The sequence below is a fragment of the Pholcus phalangioides genome, unplaced genomic scaffold, assembly GCF_987345545.1.
Source record: "Pholcus phalangioides strain wild (caught in Gottingen) unplaced genomic scaffold, Ppha-v1.0 ptg000028l_1, whole genome shotgun sequence".
Classification (NCBI taxonomy): domain Eukaryota; kingdom Metazoa; phylum Arthropoda; class Arachnida; order Araneae; family Pholcidae; genus Pholcus; species Pholcus phalangioides.
In genome coordinates this window covers 11,746,629-11,765,320 of record NW_028301618.1, presented here as the reverse complement: position 1 = coordinate 11,765,320, position 18,692 = coordinate 11,746,629, and the positions used below count along the sequence as shown (strand labels likewise).

Below are 18,692 nucleotides of genomic sequence, written 5' to 3'. Positions count from 1 at the left end.
ATATATAAAATCATGCTATTATGACATGGTAAATAATTGAACAGCACATGATTTTACGAAACAGTATAAAAATATATAACATCTTTGTGAAGCACCTTGTACTTCAGTCAGCGTGTCAACGGCGTACTGACATGTTATGCATATACGATATCTGAGTGTGATCAGTGGTTCCACAATGTGGAAATATTCTTCTTGCACACGCTGTACATATCAATCTTTTTTTTTGAAGATAACAGATTTTCTTGAGTAAATGAACATTGGTTGCAAGAATGACTATATACAAAACATTGTTTGCAAGCATATGAATGGGAGGGGAATAAAAACAAGCACCTTTGTTTTTTTTTTTGTTTTGTGTGTGCAGTGTCAAATTGTGAAGAAGCTCCAGCATAGAGATTAAGTGTCAAAGTGTCGATAGGGTGAAAAAGAGAAAACAGAGAAGGAGCTGAGCATTTTGTTTACACGTTGAAACTTCTGCGCAGTGGGATACAAAATACATAATTGCTAGCTGATACATTTTCTATCCAAGTCTCAACATGACACCAATACTCAGGGAATGAAGTGGAAGAAAAAGAAAAAAATAATTTGTATGTGTGTGTGGGAAGTGATGCATGTATCTGTGGTTGTGTGGCAGTTGGTGTGGGCAACAGATATGGTCTTCTGGGTATGGTGTAGTGCAAACGGTCAATATGTACAGTAAAAACATTTGAATGAGGATTATTACATAACTGAATGCTGTAATTTGCACTCGAAATCTTATTTGTGACCTTGTATGGTCTATCATATCGTGGGCGAAAAGAGTCTCCTTTGATTTTAGATACACAACATCGCCTACATTTAGGTTTCGGGTTTTAGAATGTGGAAGTTGTCTCTGGTTTTGTTCATTTTGAGACGTTTCGAGATTATCGAACACATTGTCATAGATGGATTTCATATTTGATAAAACCTTTGACAAATTATGCGAATTATCAATGTTGACATTTTGTACAATGGGATTATATACATCATAGAATAGGGAGATTTCTCTTCCAAAGTGCAGTAGGTTAGAAGAGTGTTGAGAACCATTATAAATAGATTCATATATATCTACTGCATGTTTGAAAGAGAAACCTTGCTCTTTCAGAGCTGAAATAGTTGATTTTAGCGAGGTGTTGATCCTCTCGCCCTGAGCATTACCAGATGATGTATTGGATTGGATTTTTAATTTATTGGCGCAAGGACCAATTTGGTCAAACTGCGCCAAAACAAATATAAAAATAAGAAAAATGTCCTTTTGTCATGTCAAAAACTAAAACTGTGCATGATAAAAAAGCAACATAAAACAATGACATAAATTGTAAAAACTATAATTTGTCGTATAAACCAATGGCTTTGATGAATTTAAAAATGCGAGATGCATCGCAATGGTCAGATAAAATGTCACGAAGTGAAAGTTAATTCAGACCAAAAGCGGTCGTAAAATGATGACGATGGTGCGAACAAGTAAAAGCATGGGCAATGGTAAATGGACTTTGAGGGCACTGCGGTTGACTCTCTCGTAGTAAAAGATATGATTGTGTGATGCGACTGTGTCCTATGCGTAACCGGGCAAGCGGAACTTCCTCCTTTCGGTTAGTCCTGCAGCTCGAATGCCAATGGCCAAGTCCACCATTTTTTCCTCTTGGAGACTTAACGCACATAATGATTCGGGGTTCTAACAGCAACACTCCTCGTGGGGATATGGTCGAACTACTGTTAGACAATATGGACCTCGCCATCATGAATGATGGCAGTTTCACTCATTTCTATGCCACAAACAATAGTTTCACTGCAATAGATTTATCGTTATGCTCACCTTCACTCTCGCCCAACTGGTCCTGGTCGGTTGATCCGGACCTCCACGGGAGCAATCATTTCCCTCTAGTGGTTAAGTGCCTTGATCGACGCCATTGCATTCTTGAGGGGGGACCTCGGTGGAAGCTTGTGGTCGCCCGATGGGCTGACTTCAGGGTCAAGGCAGAAATCACGGAGGATATGGTCTCGAAATTATTAACTTCCTCAATGTGTTGCATCTCCATGTCTAAAACTTGTCGAACCTCACAAACCATGGTTCCTGTACACCGATGCATCTTCAGAAGCAGCAGGTGCAGTCCTGATGCAGGATGATGAGAAAGGTATCCATCACCCAGTCAATGTGCGGAGATACGAGGGGGGGGGGCATTGTCTCCCCCAGAGTCAAAGGTGGAGTCAACTGATCTAATGTATATATGAATTGACATCATCATCAGCGTGCCCCCCCCCCAGACTTCCAAGCCAATCTCCACCTATGGCCCAGTCGCTTTTGCTTCATGCAAACTCAAGCCAGCAGAAATCCAGTACAGTAGAGCGTGAACTTCTTGCCCTAGTCTTTGCTTCAGACCGTACCTGTACCAGGACATTTCGTTATTTATTGTGTTATTATTATAGCCTGGTCACACCAGGCTAGTATATCCAATGTGTTAAAATTAAAAGACTCACATTCAAGAATTGAAGGGTTTGCAGCAACAAAGAGTCAACTCCATTTTCAGGCCAAACAGAGTTAACAACCGTTTCTTGGGGGAAAAAAATCATTCTTTCGTTTGGTTCAACAAGGCGTTATCTCCCGTTGATAGTTCTCAAGGTATCCGCTAGAATGAGTTAGCTGCTTCATTCGCTTGGGACAACATGGAGTTAACTCCAGGAGCCCCAAATGATTGTCGTAAAACAGCATGGAGATAACAGTTGCCGGAAGGTTAAGCGTCTTGTTTAGTTTTCTGTTTTATTCTGTAAACAAGTTTTCAATGTTTGAGTTCCTATTTCATGGTGCTTTTTACTTGAGGGGGCACATGAACGTTAAAAAAAAATTTTTTTTTTTTTTTTTTGAATGTACGTTAATTAGAACTTGAGATATGTATTTAAAATGATGTCATTTAAAGGAACTTCAATGGGAACCACACCCCCTCGAAGTCTGCTGCAAATATATGTGAACCTACATTAGCTGATCCACGTTTTTTTTCACCTTTTGTTGTTGTTTTTTAATGAAATTTCGTATATTTTGAACATCATTCGTGTTTTTCTATACGTTTCTAATGGCTGAAGGTATGTCAAACAGTGAAAATGATTTGTTCAGTGGTGCTTCGTCAGACGAATATGTACCAAGTTCTGAAGACAGTGAATCAGATAGTGTTGCGCCAGCAAGGAAAACAAGGAAGGTTGTCGATCCTGGAAAATGGAAGAAGAATGTCCGAAAACAGTTAAGAACTGAAGGGAAAAGGTATGTTTCTGCCCGTAAAACTGGTTCCGACTGTAGGTGTAAGTCCAACTGTTTTACTAAAGTTGACAATGAAGAAAAACAACGTTTGCTCTCCCATTTCAATCATTTGGAAAATAAAAGAGAACAGGATTTGTACTTGGCCGGACTGATTTCTATAAAAAATGTTGAAAGGAGGAGACCTTCAAACGGTTTGAGAACCAGCAAAACCTTCTCTTCCAAGTATTCAGTCCGAGAAGGCTGCAATAACACTAAGGTTTGCAGAAAAGCTTTTGCGGCTCTGCATGGAGTCTCTCAAAAACGGATTGAGCTTATAGCGCAGGAAATTTCGAAAGGAAGAGCTGTTACACCAAAAGAAGATGGCCGCGGGAAACACAATAATCGTCCCATCAAAGTTCATGACCATATTCTGAGCTTTCCAGCCAGGCAATCACACTACTGCCGAAATGATAATCATCAGAGGAAATACTTGTCCCCTGAACTGAATATCAAAATCATGCACGAGATGTATTTGGAAAAACATTCCGAAGCCAAGGTATCATATGATTTTTTCTTCCGTTACTTCAATGCAAATTTTAATCTCCACTTCGGCTGTCCCCGATCTGACACGTGTCAAACTTGTGATCAATTTCAAAAGAAGCTTTCTTCTAGTACGCTTTCTGATATTGAAAGAAAAAACCTTGAATCAGAGAAGAAGCTACACCTAACAAAGGCGGAGACTTTTTTCTTCAAGGATATGAAAGAAAAGCATAAGTTGACTGCAGAACATGAGGACACAGAAGCACTATGCATGGACTACCAACAGAACATGACTCTCCCTAGAGTACCATCCGGGGATGTATTTTACAAACGCCAATGCTGGGTGTACAACTTTGCTATATCCTCTGGGAAAACGGGACATCATCACTTCTACATGTACGATGAGACAGTCGGAAAAAAATCATCGAATGAGCCAATAAGCTTCCTTTACCGTTATGTATACAATGTGTTGAATCCCGCAGTTAAGATTCTTTATCTTTTTTCGGACAACTGTGTAGCTCAGAACCAAAACCATGCATTAACACAGCTTTTGTACTATTTGGTTGACAGTGGAAGACTCACTAAAATAGTGCACAGGTTTCCTGAACCAGGGCATTCATTCATGCCATGTGATCGGGCGTTTGGGATTATAGAAAAAAGGTTGAGAAAAACTGAGAGTTTTTCTTCCTTCCGAATATGTGAGAATAGTCCAAAATACGTGCAAAAAGTATTCAGTTGTACATGTGGACAGGTCAATGATCTTCGACTTTGTTGGAACTTTTCGTGATTCTTTTTTGAAAGCTCCTTACATTATAAAACCTAATGGTAAGAAAGATAAGTACGCCATAACTAAATACAGAGTTTTAATTTATGATGTGGAGGCCGTTAAACAAGGAACCATCAGTTGCAGCTTTACTGTAGGCATACAGGTAGCCCATAGCGTAAAAATCCGTGACACGAGAAATGAGACATCGCTGACTCTCGAAAGTCTACAACAGGCATACAGTGGTCCTCTAACATTGAAAACAGGGGGTGTACCACCTTCTGATTCTTAATAACCAATCATCCATACGTAAGAATCGGGCTCCGAATGCAACCACGATGTGATTGTTAAAAGTTATTCTTAAGGTCATGTGACGATGGACAGGCCGATAAATTTCCCCATTGGCCAATCAGCGCCCAGCTAAAAATTAACAACAGCTTATTGTTGACAAGATAAGGAGGAAAAGAAATTTTAGAGCGACGCTAGCCTGAAAAAATGGCGGAGATTATTTCAGCAAATGTGAATACGGTTTTGAAGAAATGATAAGTACATAATATTTTTTTAACATGTTACAGTAAAAAAACAAACATATCCATACTTAATCATCCGATATGATTCGAATCAAAAATTCATCCCACGTTCACTGGGATGGATCCCTGCCACCCTCCATGAAGAGGGGCTATGCTATATATGTTATGGTGAAAGTGATAAAGAGCTGCGGTTATTATATAAATAATCACCGGCCATTTCGGTGAGTTGGATAAATTTTGCTCATATACCGTGAATCTATCACATTTGTAGGTCATTATGCATAATTGTCAAACCATGGTTAATGCGATAAATGAATCATCGTTGTGTTTACATTATGTATGTAAGTGAAGCTAACATTACAAGACTAACAATTTTTATAATATGCTTCATGTTTCTTTAAATTAATTGTCATGGCGAAATGAACGCGGTACTGTACATGTATTGCATAGCTGCTTCGTGGCCAAATAAAAATAATATATAGTGATCAGACCAATATTAGAAATGGTCATCGCTTCTGTAATGTTGGCTTTTTCACGTACACCAAAGTATGTGAAAAAAACAAACGAAGCAGCAGGTTAATAATGATTTTTAATTTATGTACAATTATATTTCGGCCGATTGAAGCTTTATCTCACATATTTTGTGGGCGAAATTCAATTTTCTCTCAAGTTTTAAACTAATAAAAAATTTCAAATCATATATGATTTGAATTTAATAATTCCATGAGTTATATTAAGTTCCCATAATATGAAAAAAATTGTTTACGACTCATCGATCATGATATTTACGGATTGAAAATTTGAGAATTATGCATAATCACTGGTAAATGTGATAAATGTAGCAAAATTTATCAAACTTTATTGAAATAATCCGATATTTTATCACTATTATCAACATATATGTGCTGCATATAGACTCTAACACTGTTTTCAACTCTCCCACACAACCTTCAGATAACTTAAAAAGTCTGATGAATTCCTTATTTTGAAATAAAAATGCATTGTTAATTTTTTTTTCATTTTTTAAAATATGAATCATAAATTCTTTCTTTAGTAGAAGTTTTCTAAGTTATCTCGCATAGAAGAAAAAAAAAATGTTTACTAAGAATCAAGCTAAGAAGTGGGTAGTCTTGGTTCTTAACTCGATTCTTAGTTAAGAATGTGGTAGCAAAGTTCTCTCTCGATTCTTAACTAAAGATCAAATCCATAGTTAAGAAGCGGATTCTTATTAAGAATCAGAAGGTGGTACATCCCTGCTAAACTAAAAGACGTGAAAGAACTCGCTGCGAAGTATGTTGGTCACAACGAGATGTTCTACGATGGTCTAAATTTGAATGATGTCGAGGATCCAGAAGAAATCACCGACGCCGAATGCTATGATCATTAGTAGTTTTGCATTCTTATTTTTTCTTTGGAGCTTCATTTTTCATGTAAGTACTATGTACTAGAAAAAGTGTTTTTGGGCTTAGAATTTAGTTAGTACACTCGTTACTGTGTTCTTTTCTTGAAAAATTGTCCTTATTCAATGCTTCCTTACTTTAAAAAGAAAATAATTTTCAATTATTTGGGCCAAAAAGGAGTTAACTCCAGAATAAAATTGACTAGAATATTGCGAATTTGGCCAAAACATGTAGTGGTAGGTGACAAAGGCGATTTAAATACATTCTCTATTTTTGAACAGTTTTTTTTTTATTTCCCCAAAAATGATAAAAATCGGAATTAACTCTTTGTTGCTGCAAACCCCTCAATTGCCAGATGGCTGATGTTACTGCAACAGCATAATTACAAAGTCATACACAAACTAGGTCGTCAAAATACTAACACAGACTTTCTCTCCAGAGAAGCTTTTCCAGTAGCCACAATGCAGACCATGGCTGTATCAAATTACACTGAAGACTCTCTGCCAGCTACAACAGTCAGATCGGTTCTGTTCACGGCTGTCATTTCAGCATTTTTCGGGGGGCAAAGACATGTACTCAATGTATGTATATATCATTTTTAATGTATTTTCAAAAGCCAGGGGGGCAACGGTCTCCAATCACCCCAAATGACGGGCCTGGTTCTGTTCCAAATTTTTTCACTCCAATGGTAACTCTGAAGCTATGCCTGGTGTATACACCAAACATAAAAATTTAAATTTCTTTCTTGTGGGCAAACTTCTTCACGTTCGGTCTATTGACGTTCCTGACAGACTCAGACTACTTGTACCAGATGCTCTGACCACAGAAGTATTCCAGTTGTCTCATGACGTGCCTTTTAGTACACCAGGGTTTCGCCAAGACTCTTGCCCGATTGAGACAATCCTATTGGTTTCCTCGTATGTACTCGCTGCTGAAAACTTATCTCTCTTCGTGTCATGTCTGTCAACAATTACGAGCACACTGTGCTCAGGACAAGTCCCAGATGCTGAGAGTTCCAATCACTTCTTGTCCAAACCGATAATAGCGATGGATTGCGTCGGTCCATTACCACAAACATCAGCAGGAAATAATTACATTGTTGTCATCTCTATTTCCCTCGTTGGTCAGAAGCATTCGATGTTCCAAACATAGTCAGAAGTCATTGCACAAGTCTTGATTTGATACATTGCCACTCATGGTATTTCAAAAGAGATCATCACTGACAATGGTGCAAATTTCCTCTCTCAGGTTATGACAGACATCTATTCTACCCTTGGAATCAAGAAAATTACTACCCACGCCGATGTTCTAGAGCGTTTAAATGGAACTTTGGTCAAGTCTCTCTCTCTCTCACTTGGTACATGACACGCGCATAAATTGGGATACTCATTTCCCATGAGCACTTATGGCTCACAGATCAGCACAACATTCTTCCACGGGTTATTCGCCAGCATATCTTTTGTTCGGTCGTGAACTTCGAATACCAGCAAATATGCTCTACAATAATAGTCCAGCCCCTTTGTACACACATCTTATGAACAGCATCTTCAAGAGACTTTCAAAATCATTTGAAGTATAGTCCGTTTCAGGTTAACTTTGCAGTGAAGAGGAAGCTACGAGGGAACAGCATCACTCGTTGCTATGACAACGAAAGCCTCTTAACCTATGTATCGATGCGCGGCCTCGGTAAGGTATGGCCGATTCTCGCCAATTTCGCAGAAAAAAAATATTTTTTACGTGTAACGTAATGCTTGTAGAAAAAATTGCAGTCAGTTAGTAATAAAAAATTAGCTAATGAAAAAAAAAAATCATTGTCGATACTTTCAGAAATTAAAGTGCGGTTTTTGAAATCATTTTTTTTTATTGAAAAGTATCTTAGTAACTCCTATTAACCCGGTTTTCACGTTTGAATTTGGGAATAGCCCCTAATAAAAATGATACGGAAAAATTTAGAATTCTTGCCGATATTTCCGTCGCTCACCCACCCGAACGCATATACGTCGATGCCACTTGTTATCAATACAGTTTTAGTCATTTTTTACCGATTCCCATTCTATAGAATCCTCACTTGAAGTTGTAGAACTATCGGATTCTTTATTACTTATCAATTATTGTTGTTGCTCCAACCTGTGTTCCATATCAGGCCATCTACAATCCAAAATTCCTCTTCTTTTTCAATTATTGCCAAAAATATACAACTGTCATAGAAGAAAAAAATACACTGCAAGCCTAAACCATTGTGGGTCTCTCTCTCTTGCTTATTTATATTTATCTGGAGAGACACTGAAGGGGCATCTGGAAGAACAGCCTCTGCTGTGGGGGAGATGGCGTTAGTGTGGGTGAAAAAGAGACATTACTTATGTCAACACATTCCGCTATCGGAATTCAGAAACCACCCCTATCCTACGAACACGGCAAGAAATAGATATAAAAAAAAGGGGGGGGGGTGTCTGGAACCGTAACCTACACCCATAAAGAGAGCCTCTCACAACGGTATTGGCGCTGTCGTGAAAGAGGGACACTTCGTGTATATGTGAATTCGTTGGAGGTTATTTTCGGGAGAAAAAAAAAAACCTAATGGAATATTCGTCTGGGTGTGTAGGCCTATAACTACACGCAAAACTGAATGAAAAATTGTATGGGAAAAAATTCAACAAAATGACGATATTATATAACTGCGCAATCAAAAAAAAAGCACGATAGTAATATTGGCGGGGAAAATTTCTTGGAAATCGCGCCAAAATGTTCTTGAGCTCGTCATGGATTTTTGATAATGGTAACCATTATTTTTCTAATTCAAAAATTTTAAACGAATATACATTGGTTCAAAACGGTATTTTTTCAGTATCTTTTTCAAAATCATAAAAAAAATTGAAATATTCTATATAAATGATCATCATAAACCTCCGATGTATGGGAACTATATTTTGCGGCGAAGGAATACACTCTCTACCTTTCTCTCCACTGCAAAGTTAACCTGAAACAAACTATAGTTAAAGAGAATCTTCGCGTTGCAGAAATCCAGGAGTCGAATCGTTCAGTGAAAGCAGCCAAGTGCCACCTCGTCTCTTAAAGAAATTCTTTAAGAAAAACACAGGACCGTACAAAGTATTACACAAACTGTCACCAGTAAGATGATAATGCGCAGGATATCCAAGTTTTCCATGTTGACAGACTCAAGACCACAGAAAATCTCATTTCTTTTGATTCTAACGTAAATGAAAATCTGTCCTCCAATTCACAAAACCCAGTCTAACCAAAAGACGCAGTACATAAATGATATTCCTTTGTTGTCTTTGAGTGACATTCCTATGTTCACGTCATCTAATGTACCTATTTGTCCAAAGACTAACTTATTCCATAATCTCCGACCTGCAAGGTTTAGGGACTAGTCGTGTTATAGTATTTCAGTCTGTATATATATATATATGTGTGTCTGTATGTTCTCTATACAAATCTACAATTTTTGCTGGATCGTCGCCAAATTTTGCATATATACCAAATGGGACCCGACTTAAACGATAGGCTACTTTAAATTTTATTCAGAGCAGGGTAAGCGCCCCAAATGGGCAAAAAAACTGTAGGGCAACAATGGTTTTCGGGCCTCAACAATCACTTTCCGAACGTTTACTTTGGTTACCGTGGTTCCCCAGCAATGCGTTTCAGACGTGTATATGCCTTTACAACGGTTTGTCACTTCTTTAATCCTGTTAGTATATGTATAATAGTTTATGCCTTTACGGGTTTTAATGGCCTTTAATGGTTTGCCAATACTACACAATACTACTATTCAATACAATTACATTTCAATACTTTCAGTAGTGAGGCTTTTTGAACAGACGTCATAATCATCATCAGCATCGCTTTGAGGGTCAGGAAAAGGGTGAGACTCATAGAAATCACTTAAAATTGCCGATTTTACTGTAGAAATGCTGAAATTTGGTGGGGTTTTCCGCCACATCAATAATTTTAAAAATTGTATAGAATTCCCGATTTCTGAAATATTGTGTTTGCTTAAAGGTATACTAAGCCCAGAAGATTGAATATGAAGTAATTAGCCGGACCTACTTTTGAGTTGGGTATTCATGTATTAACATTGATTTCAACTTTTTATATCTTCTCAAGCATGAAAAATTAATGTCTCCGTATTATCTTCTGATATTCAACTGCATCAATTCATACAGTTTAGGTTGTTTTAAAATTAATTATGGGCCCATAAAAAGTAGATCGAAAAAATTCCACAGCTTTAATTAAGCATTTTTGAAAGCTGAAACAGGCAGATAATTAACTTGAAGTTTGGGGGGGGGGGAATAGAAATACATAGCGCCCCTTAAAAGAGGAAAGAAAAGTATTTATTCATTACTATGTTTCTTTAAATCTAGATTTGTTTATTTCATGAGTCGCACAGGAAGTCGCCATATTGGTTAACTTACACACGGTTTGCATGTCCCTCAAAGAAAAAGGGAGATATCACGTGTTTCTAACAGCCTCATTGAAGAAAACCCGTTCAGCGCCGGGTATTATAGCTAGTGTATGTACACTGAAGAGCCAAAAAAACTGGTGCACCTGCCTAATATCGTGTAGGGCCCCCGCGAGCACGCAGAAGTGCCGCAATACGACGTGGCATGGACTCGACTAATGTCTGAAGTAGTGTTGGAGGTAATTGACACCATGAATCCTGCAGGGCTGTCCATAAATCCGTAGGAGTAAGAGGGGGTGGAGATCTCTTCTGAACAGCACGTTGCAAGGCATCCCAGATATGTTCAATAATGTTCATGTCTGGGGATTTAGGTGGCCAGCGGAAGTGTCTAAAGTCAGAAGAGTGTTCCTGGAGCCACTTTGTAGCAATTCTGGACGTGTGGGGTGTTGCATTGTCCTGCTGAAATTCGACACGTCCGAGAAAAAATTTCCCACCATTACCCCCGTAAGTTTTCAGTAGTTTTTCCGCGCTATGGAATAAACCTCCAGTTGCCCGAGTCTAATCACAAGATGAATGATCCTGGAGAATTAGTCCGTAAGTGAGCCACCATGGCCAGAATGAAGATGGAATCCACGTCGAGCCTATGTTGTCACCTCAGCTAAACAAGTTCCAGGAAAAGACTTTATACCGTTCCGGTCGTCTGCTGCCCTGTTCGAGTTACTCAAAGAGAACTGTACGCGTTTGGATGCCCTCATCGACAGTATTTCATCGGTGATTTATGAAAGGAAGACGTCACTCTCCGCTATCCATACCTTCATAAGTCACCATCTGGTGGAATCATCAGCAGTTGTGAGCTTAGCTTGAATCAGGTCTGGCCAGGGCCATATTATCGCATGGGCAAATCGGGACTTTGCCCAGGGCCCCCAAATCTATAATAATAAAGTCTGAAAAGTTGTTTTTTTTAAGTAAAACTTAAATACTTAGAAAAAAAGGAATTTCGTTTTCGTAATGCATCTAAACTTTTTAAAGAATAGAAAATATAAATATAATTTTTTTTTTACATTAATAAAATATTTTTACAGTTATTGGGAGAGAAATTGAACTTCTATTATTCAACTGTAATACTACTTTTTCTAATAAAGGAAAAATGAGTTCCGATTGGTCGGTTCAGGGAATTTTCTGTTGACACCAAAAAAGTTAAATCTCAGATAAGAAGCAGCACCGGTGCTGCGATGCTAGCCGTTGTAAAGGCATCACAATCCATAACAGAGAAAAGCAAACAATGTTTGTTTTCAACATGTTTAGCATTTTATAGCTCAATGGTAACTTCAATATTTTAAGTTTAATTATGTCCCCTCGAACTTATTTATCTGGCTCTGCAAAGAGAAAGTTGAAAAAACAGAAAGATGAGGGGGGGGGGGGGAAATTGCTAGTTCATTAAAAAATTATTTTGCAGCACATGCAAAAGTCAATGCGCCATGTAATGAACAATCTAAAGCTGATGATGATGAAACAATAATTAATGAATATGATAATTCCAGAGCATGTTTGAGGAATGTTCAGATTCAAGATGATGATGATAGTAAGCCTAGTTGTGTAAGCCTAGCTGCTACTGAGAAAAATGAAAATTTTCGTTATCCAGACCCAGCAATGTAGACTGTTATTAATAATGAAATGGTGGAATATTTTATATGTAATCCCCCTCCTCAAAATACCGATTTGCTGTCGGAGACTGAAAGAGTTTTTGAAGGTGTGAAGAGAAGTCTCACCATTTCTCAATTTTATCATACCAAAAAAAATGGTGAAAAACTTTTAAGGAAATAGTTGGTTTTGTCGGCTTCATCGAAAATGTTATTTTGTTTTTGTTATTTTGGGTGTGCAAATTGCTACATGCCAATAGCAACAGCTCATGTAAAGGTCAGCTAATTGAAGGATTTTGGGACTGGAAGCATGCTGCTACCAGATTAAAAGAGCATGAAAACTCTTCTTCACATAAGCAAGCCATGATGGATCTGTCACTCCGGGCAAACGTCTCACAACGAGTTGATTCATCTTTGGTACAGCAATATGAAGAGGAGACGAAGTATTGGATGTCTGTGCTTAAACGAGTTGTTGCTGTTGTGAAATTTTTGGCTATACGGGGTCTACCTTTTTTTGGTGATAATGAAACTGTTGGATCTAGGCACAATGGAAATTTTTTAGGCTGTTTAGAAGTGATAGCCAAATTTGATCCATTTCTTTCAAAACATTTGGAGAGATATGGGAATCCTGGCAAAGAAAATGTAAGCTATTTGTCCTCAACATGTATAGATCAGTTTATTCATATAATGGCTAAACAAGTGGAAAAACAAATCATTGATGAAATTCTGCTTGCCAAATACTACTCAATTATTATTGATTCTACCCCAGATATTACTCATCTTGATCAGTTGTGTTTTATGATTCGATATGTTGTCGGAGCTGAACCTGTGGAAAGATTTCTGAAATTTGTTCCAATGTACAGCCATAAATCAGAAACCCTAGCAGAAATTGTTTTAACAACTCTAAAAGATGCTGGAATCAATGTATTAAATTGTCGTGGCCAAAGCTATGACAACGCATCAAATACGGCCGGCAAATATTCTGGGTTACAAGCCCGAATAAAAAGCATAAATCCTTCCGCTGATTTTGTTCCTTGTGCAGCTCATTCTATTAACTTGGTTGGTGTTAATGCTGTTGAGTCATGCAGTGGTGCAATGCAGTTTTTTTGTCTTGTGCAACAAATATATACTTTCTTTTCTTCACCAACACACAGGTGGCAGATACTAAATGAAGAACTGAAAAAACGTGGCGATTTTTCAACATTGAAGAACCGCAGTAGTACTAGGGGGTGTGCTGATGCTCATGCCGTTAAATCATTAAGGAAGAACTATAATGCCATTGTACTTACTCTTAACAGATTAGGTACAGAAGAAAATGAAACTGCATACACAAAATTGGAGGCACAATCCCTTTTGAAAACGTTGAAAACTGTACTGAACATCGTTGTATGGAATACCCTTTTACAAAGGCTTAATCAAACCAGTGTGGAACTTCAAAAATCATCTATGAATTTAACGCGTGTCACACTTTTGTACCAATCTTTAATTGAATTTACTCAATATGTGAGAGACAATTTTGAGGAGTATGAAAAATTAGCAAGAGAGATGTGTGAGCCGGATGTTGATTACGATGTAGCAAGAAAAAAAATTAAAGCCAAGAAGCAAAGATCCTCATGCAGTACATAGCTGTGAAGTTGACCTGACACCTCGTGAAGCTTATAAATCAAGTATTTATTATGCTGTTTGTGATGCTTTAATTTCACACCTTTCTTTTCGTAAAGAGCCGTATAATAGCACAGCGAAAAAGTTTGCTTGCCTGAGTGAAATGAAGTTGAAATCAAAACTTATGGATAAAGCGATTTCTTTGCAAAAATCCTACCCTCAGGATTTAGATTATTCTTTTCCTGAAGAGCTACAGCAATTTTCTTCACTTGTGGAAGATGGATATAATATTGCAGATATGTTTAAAAAACTGAAATGTTTAGAGCTGGAAGAGACATTTTCCAATGTTGATAGTGCCGTAAGAATTTTTTTAACATTGCCAGTAACAAATTGTTCTGGTGAAAGATCCTTTTCTTTGTTAAAGCGTCTAAAGTCTCCCATACGCTCTAGTATTCTGCAGGAAAAACTAAGCTCTTTAGCATTACTCTGCATTGAAGGAGAAGTAACAAAAAAATTGGATTTCAGTAATGTAATTCTTGATTTTGCGAAAATGAAAAGCAGAAAAAAAAGTGAATTACTTCACAATAAAACATTTTTGTGATGCATTAGCCACGCAACTGGTGATTTTATTGATGTGGTTAGTATTTGTCTCATACTTTATTATTTCTTGATAACTAAAGGGTATACGTGAAACAAAATGGTTTAAATTTTCAGTTTTATGTTCAAAAGTTTTTGATCAGACAAAACATTCTAAAAATATGCAATTTATATCGTTTTACACCCGAGAAATCTATTTTAGATTAGGGGGGGGCCCCCAAAAGTATCCTTGCCTAGGGCCCCGATTTGTCATGATCGGGCCCTGGGTCTGGCCATCCATGTACGGTCCCTTTCAGCACACACGAGCTCCAAGGAAGATCGAGAGATTCGTTGCCTTTGTAGTATAGCGGTCTAGGGCTTTTACTAGGAAAGTGAAAGGACGTGGGTTCGATTCCCCGCAAAGGCACTTGAATTTTCTTTCTACAAAAACAAAAAGTCATGTTCGCAACAACCAGTTGTTAAAACCATTGTATGCATAGTGGAGAGTGACGTCATCCTTTCATACGTACTTAATGCACTTAGTTTGGTAGCAAAACTCGTTAAATTCTAGCTCCTTTCTCCCTATTTATTTCTAATATTGCCAGTCTCCTATCAATATTTTTCACGTATTTCTGTGTTAGTAACGCTACGAGTGGCAACACTGTTACTCGCGAGGATTATAATTTTTTGTTACTACTGGTTCGTTTGTGTAGCGTTATTTAGTGATTTAAATCATCCCTTTAGTTTTTTGTTTTGAGCAATTTTGTATTATTTCATGTCTTCGAGCGCCGAATTTTAACCCAAGGCCAGTTTATAAACTCGATCAGGGTATTGACGAAATTACTAGCGAATTCGCAGATGATGTGAAGCTAATGGGGTTAATCAGGAATCAAAGCGATAGGGAGTTGCTCCAGACCCACTTGAACAGGATTGGAGCATGACGTTTAGCGTTGACAAGTGCATGGTCGCTCATTTTGATTCGAACCACCCACGGTTCTCTTACGAGTTGAATGGTGTCCCTATCTCGGGTTCAACTAGGGTCACCGATTTGGAAATTCTCATTAACGAGATTAAATGCTTGGTTTAATTTTCGAAAACGTCTTTTTAGCGTTCTCCTAAAGACATACTTCCGCTTTTTTGAGGCTTAGTCCGCCCTGGACTGGAGTATGCTGTAAAGTTTTGGAGACCATACCTACAGAGGGACATAGACTTGGTTGAAGGGGTGCAGAGAAGAGCTACGCGTGTCCTTTATTGGACATATATATATATATATTGTTTATAATTGGGTTGCTGTATTTTTGAAATATATGATATCCATATCTGTTATGGGCATCTTTTTGTCAGTTACCTTGTTGGACATTTTGCCTGTTATGGCGTTGTATTTGTATTTTCACGAGTCAAACTGGTGGAGAAACTAAATGATATGGTTATAAAAGACACAGGTATCATTAGAGAAAATCAAATAGAGAAGTGCCCTCTGGTGAAACAATGATTTGCAAGAGAAGCATGTGACTACAAAGTGGATGAAACAGCCGAGATTGTCCCTTGCCGATGGAATGAAAATAATGTTGTGACCATGTGCTCTAATTCTGCGGGTGTGGCCCCAATGGCGATAGATTTTCATCAGAAAAGGAAGACCGTATCACTGTGCAACAAAGAATGGTGAAAGTTTATAATGAACACATTGGTGGAGTTGATCGACTTGATCAGAATGTAAACAAATACAGGGTGTTATTCGAGGTAAGAAGTGGTACTTTTGTTTGATAACATACTTTTTAGACCAGGCCACAAATACTGCCTGGTAATTACACAGAATTTGTGACGGAGATAGCGTTGACAATGACGTTAGCCTGAAGAAGTTGTATCGGAAAGTAATGAAGTTAAAGGAATCTGGCCCTTCCGATCAAGGTATACCGAGATCGCCTCAGGCTCAGTTTGACTCTTCCGGTGATCTGTTACGAAGACCCTTGAAAATGGGTTGGAAAAGAGAAATGGTTCCTCGAAAGGATGGGAACAGAACTGATGTTTACTACTATTCTCCAGGTGGTCAAAAATTTTGTAGTGGCAAAAGAAGTCGAACGATATTTAAGGTTCCAAGGGGTAGCTCTTGCTAAGGAAAACTTTAATTTCAATGGTCAAATAACTGTTCCAGGCAGTGATATTCGTGAGAAACATTCACGACTTATGAATAAGTTACACGTGTTTAGGAGGGGGAAATGTGACGACGATCCTAGTTTGTACGTCTCCCGAGGAATGACGTCATCTTCCTCACGTAGACGTACGTTTTTCGGCTACGTCACTGCACTAGTGCGGAGAGAATTTTTTCCTAGTATGCAAATTAGCCTAGATGGCACTTGGAGCACTTCAACTCTCGGCGTAGTTCCTTTTTACTTGTGCCCTTTTTTGTGATTTGTTAGCGCGTGAGCAGTGCTGGTGTGTTCTCCAACTTTGGAAGCTATCTGTCAAGTCATTGCTGGTCTCTGAAAAATAATGGATTGAACTTCCCTCTTCACTGAGGATCACCTCCTCTAGATGTTGCCTATGCCGAGTTGTTAGATAGACTCTTCTCGATCTGCTACGCTGGACTAACCAACCGTTCTTGAACGCTCTGGCTTCGTTATCATCAGATGAACTAAACCCAATATCGGGAGCTGACTGGACCCGGACTCGTCGCCGGTCGTTCATTGCTACCGTCTGGAACCTACGGACTCGTCGTCGATCGCTCACCTACGTCGACCAGGACCCTACCGACTCGTCGTCACCGGTCGTTCATTGCCTCCCACTGGGACCTACGGACATTTTGCTCTGTTTGCCGATTGCTCTTCTCTGCCGACCGGATTCTACGATCTTGGGACCGATCATTCATCGCCGCCTATCGGACCCTACGACTTCGTCGCCGGACATTCATCGCTGCTATTCAGAATCTATGGTTTCATCGTTAACGACCGGACCCGTTACTACTTGTCAAGAAGACATTGTTTATGGACTTGCCTGGAAATGCGAAGGTGTCGAGGTAAGTGAAAAAGATGATTAACTTTTCAGTCCAGAATTCTTTGTTAGAAAACCTAATAATTTATTTATTCATTATCAATGTGACTTTGCCTGGTCACTTGCAGCGACGCATACAAAAACCCTTATTGCAATGAAAACGTTGCAATAGCTTTTTGTGAATATCTGGTTTTTAAATGTTTCTTTTTTGCTTTATTTACAGAAACAGTTTTAGATTCAATACCTGTAGAAATTTTGGATGTGTTCGCCGTTGCTTTTTCCGCTTCTTCGGAGGTAGACTCCCTTTAGAATCCAGCGGAGGAGCAGCAGCAGCCACAACTATTGCACGGTTGGTTAGATGTTTGAGTTGATGTATCAGCTATGGGTTTGGTCTGAATTGTTAGATTCAGACCTGCTGACGATATGGGTATGTTTACCATATTAGAGTAAGCTCTTGTGTTAGTTCTTCAAGTTAGTATCGGAAATGACGCCACGTGAATAATTCAGTGTGGGATAAATTGTCACTGTTATTAGAATGTCTTCGAGAGATGTAAGCTTTTGAATGAGTTCGGCTTGCTTAGGTTTGTTAGTTTCGACCAGCAGGTCTCCTGAACTAAAAGCCTACACTGATTTTAAAGTACTTACCGTGCCATAGACAGCTTTATCTATTAGGAATGGTGATACTTTGGCCAGCGGTTTATTGGTATCAAAAGAGTGCAGAAAGAAAAATAAGACAGTTGATGAGTTTGAAGAAGCAGTTACAGTGACATGTTTGATTTGAAGCAGTTCTTTGACGTCTTGGTGCATTTTGATTTTTTCCCATGTTTAAATGGGTATTGTTCTACTCCTGTCCACCATGGAGCCCTACGAGGGGACGAGCACACGTAAACAATGAAGGTTAGTAGCACCACCAGGTTAGGTGAGAGCTGTACACCACCAAAACAGGCGAGTAGACATGTTCAAGATCCAAGATCATCATGAAGCAGCAC

General features: G+C 38.5%; 2 protein-coding genes across 2 annotated transcripts; both read left to right on the top strand.

Annotated features, from left to right (window-relative positions):
• The first annotated feature begins 3,064 nt into the window (after positions 1-3,064).
• LOC149067970 (uncharacterized) lies at positions 3,065-4,571 on the top strand. Its single transcript, XM_089252135.1, has one exon. It carries the CDS (start codon positions 3,084-3,086, stop codon positions 4,569-4,571), a length of 1,488 nt encoding a protein of 495 aa, XP_089108261.1. The 5' UTR covers positions 3,065-3,083.
• Positions 4,572-12,903: 8,332 nt separating this feature from the next.
• Positions 12,904-14,163, top strand: LOC149067969 (uncharacterized). The gene has a single exon (XM_089252134.1). It carries the CDS (start codon positions 12,904-12,906, stop codon positions 14,161-14,163), a length of 1,260 nt encoding a protein of 419 aa, XP_089108260.1.
• Positions 14,164-18,692: the final 4,529 nt, after the last annotated feature.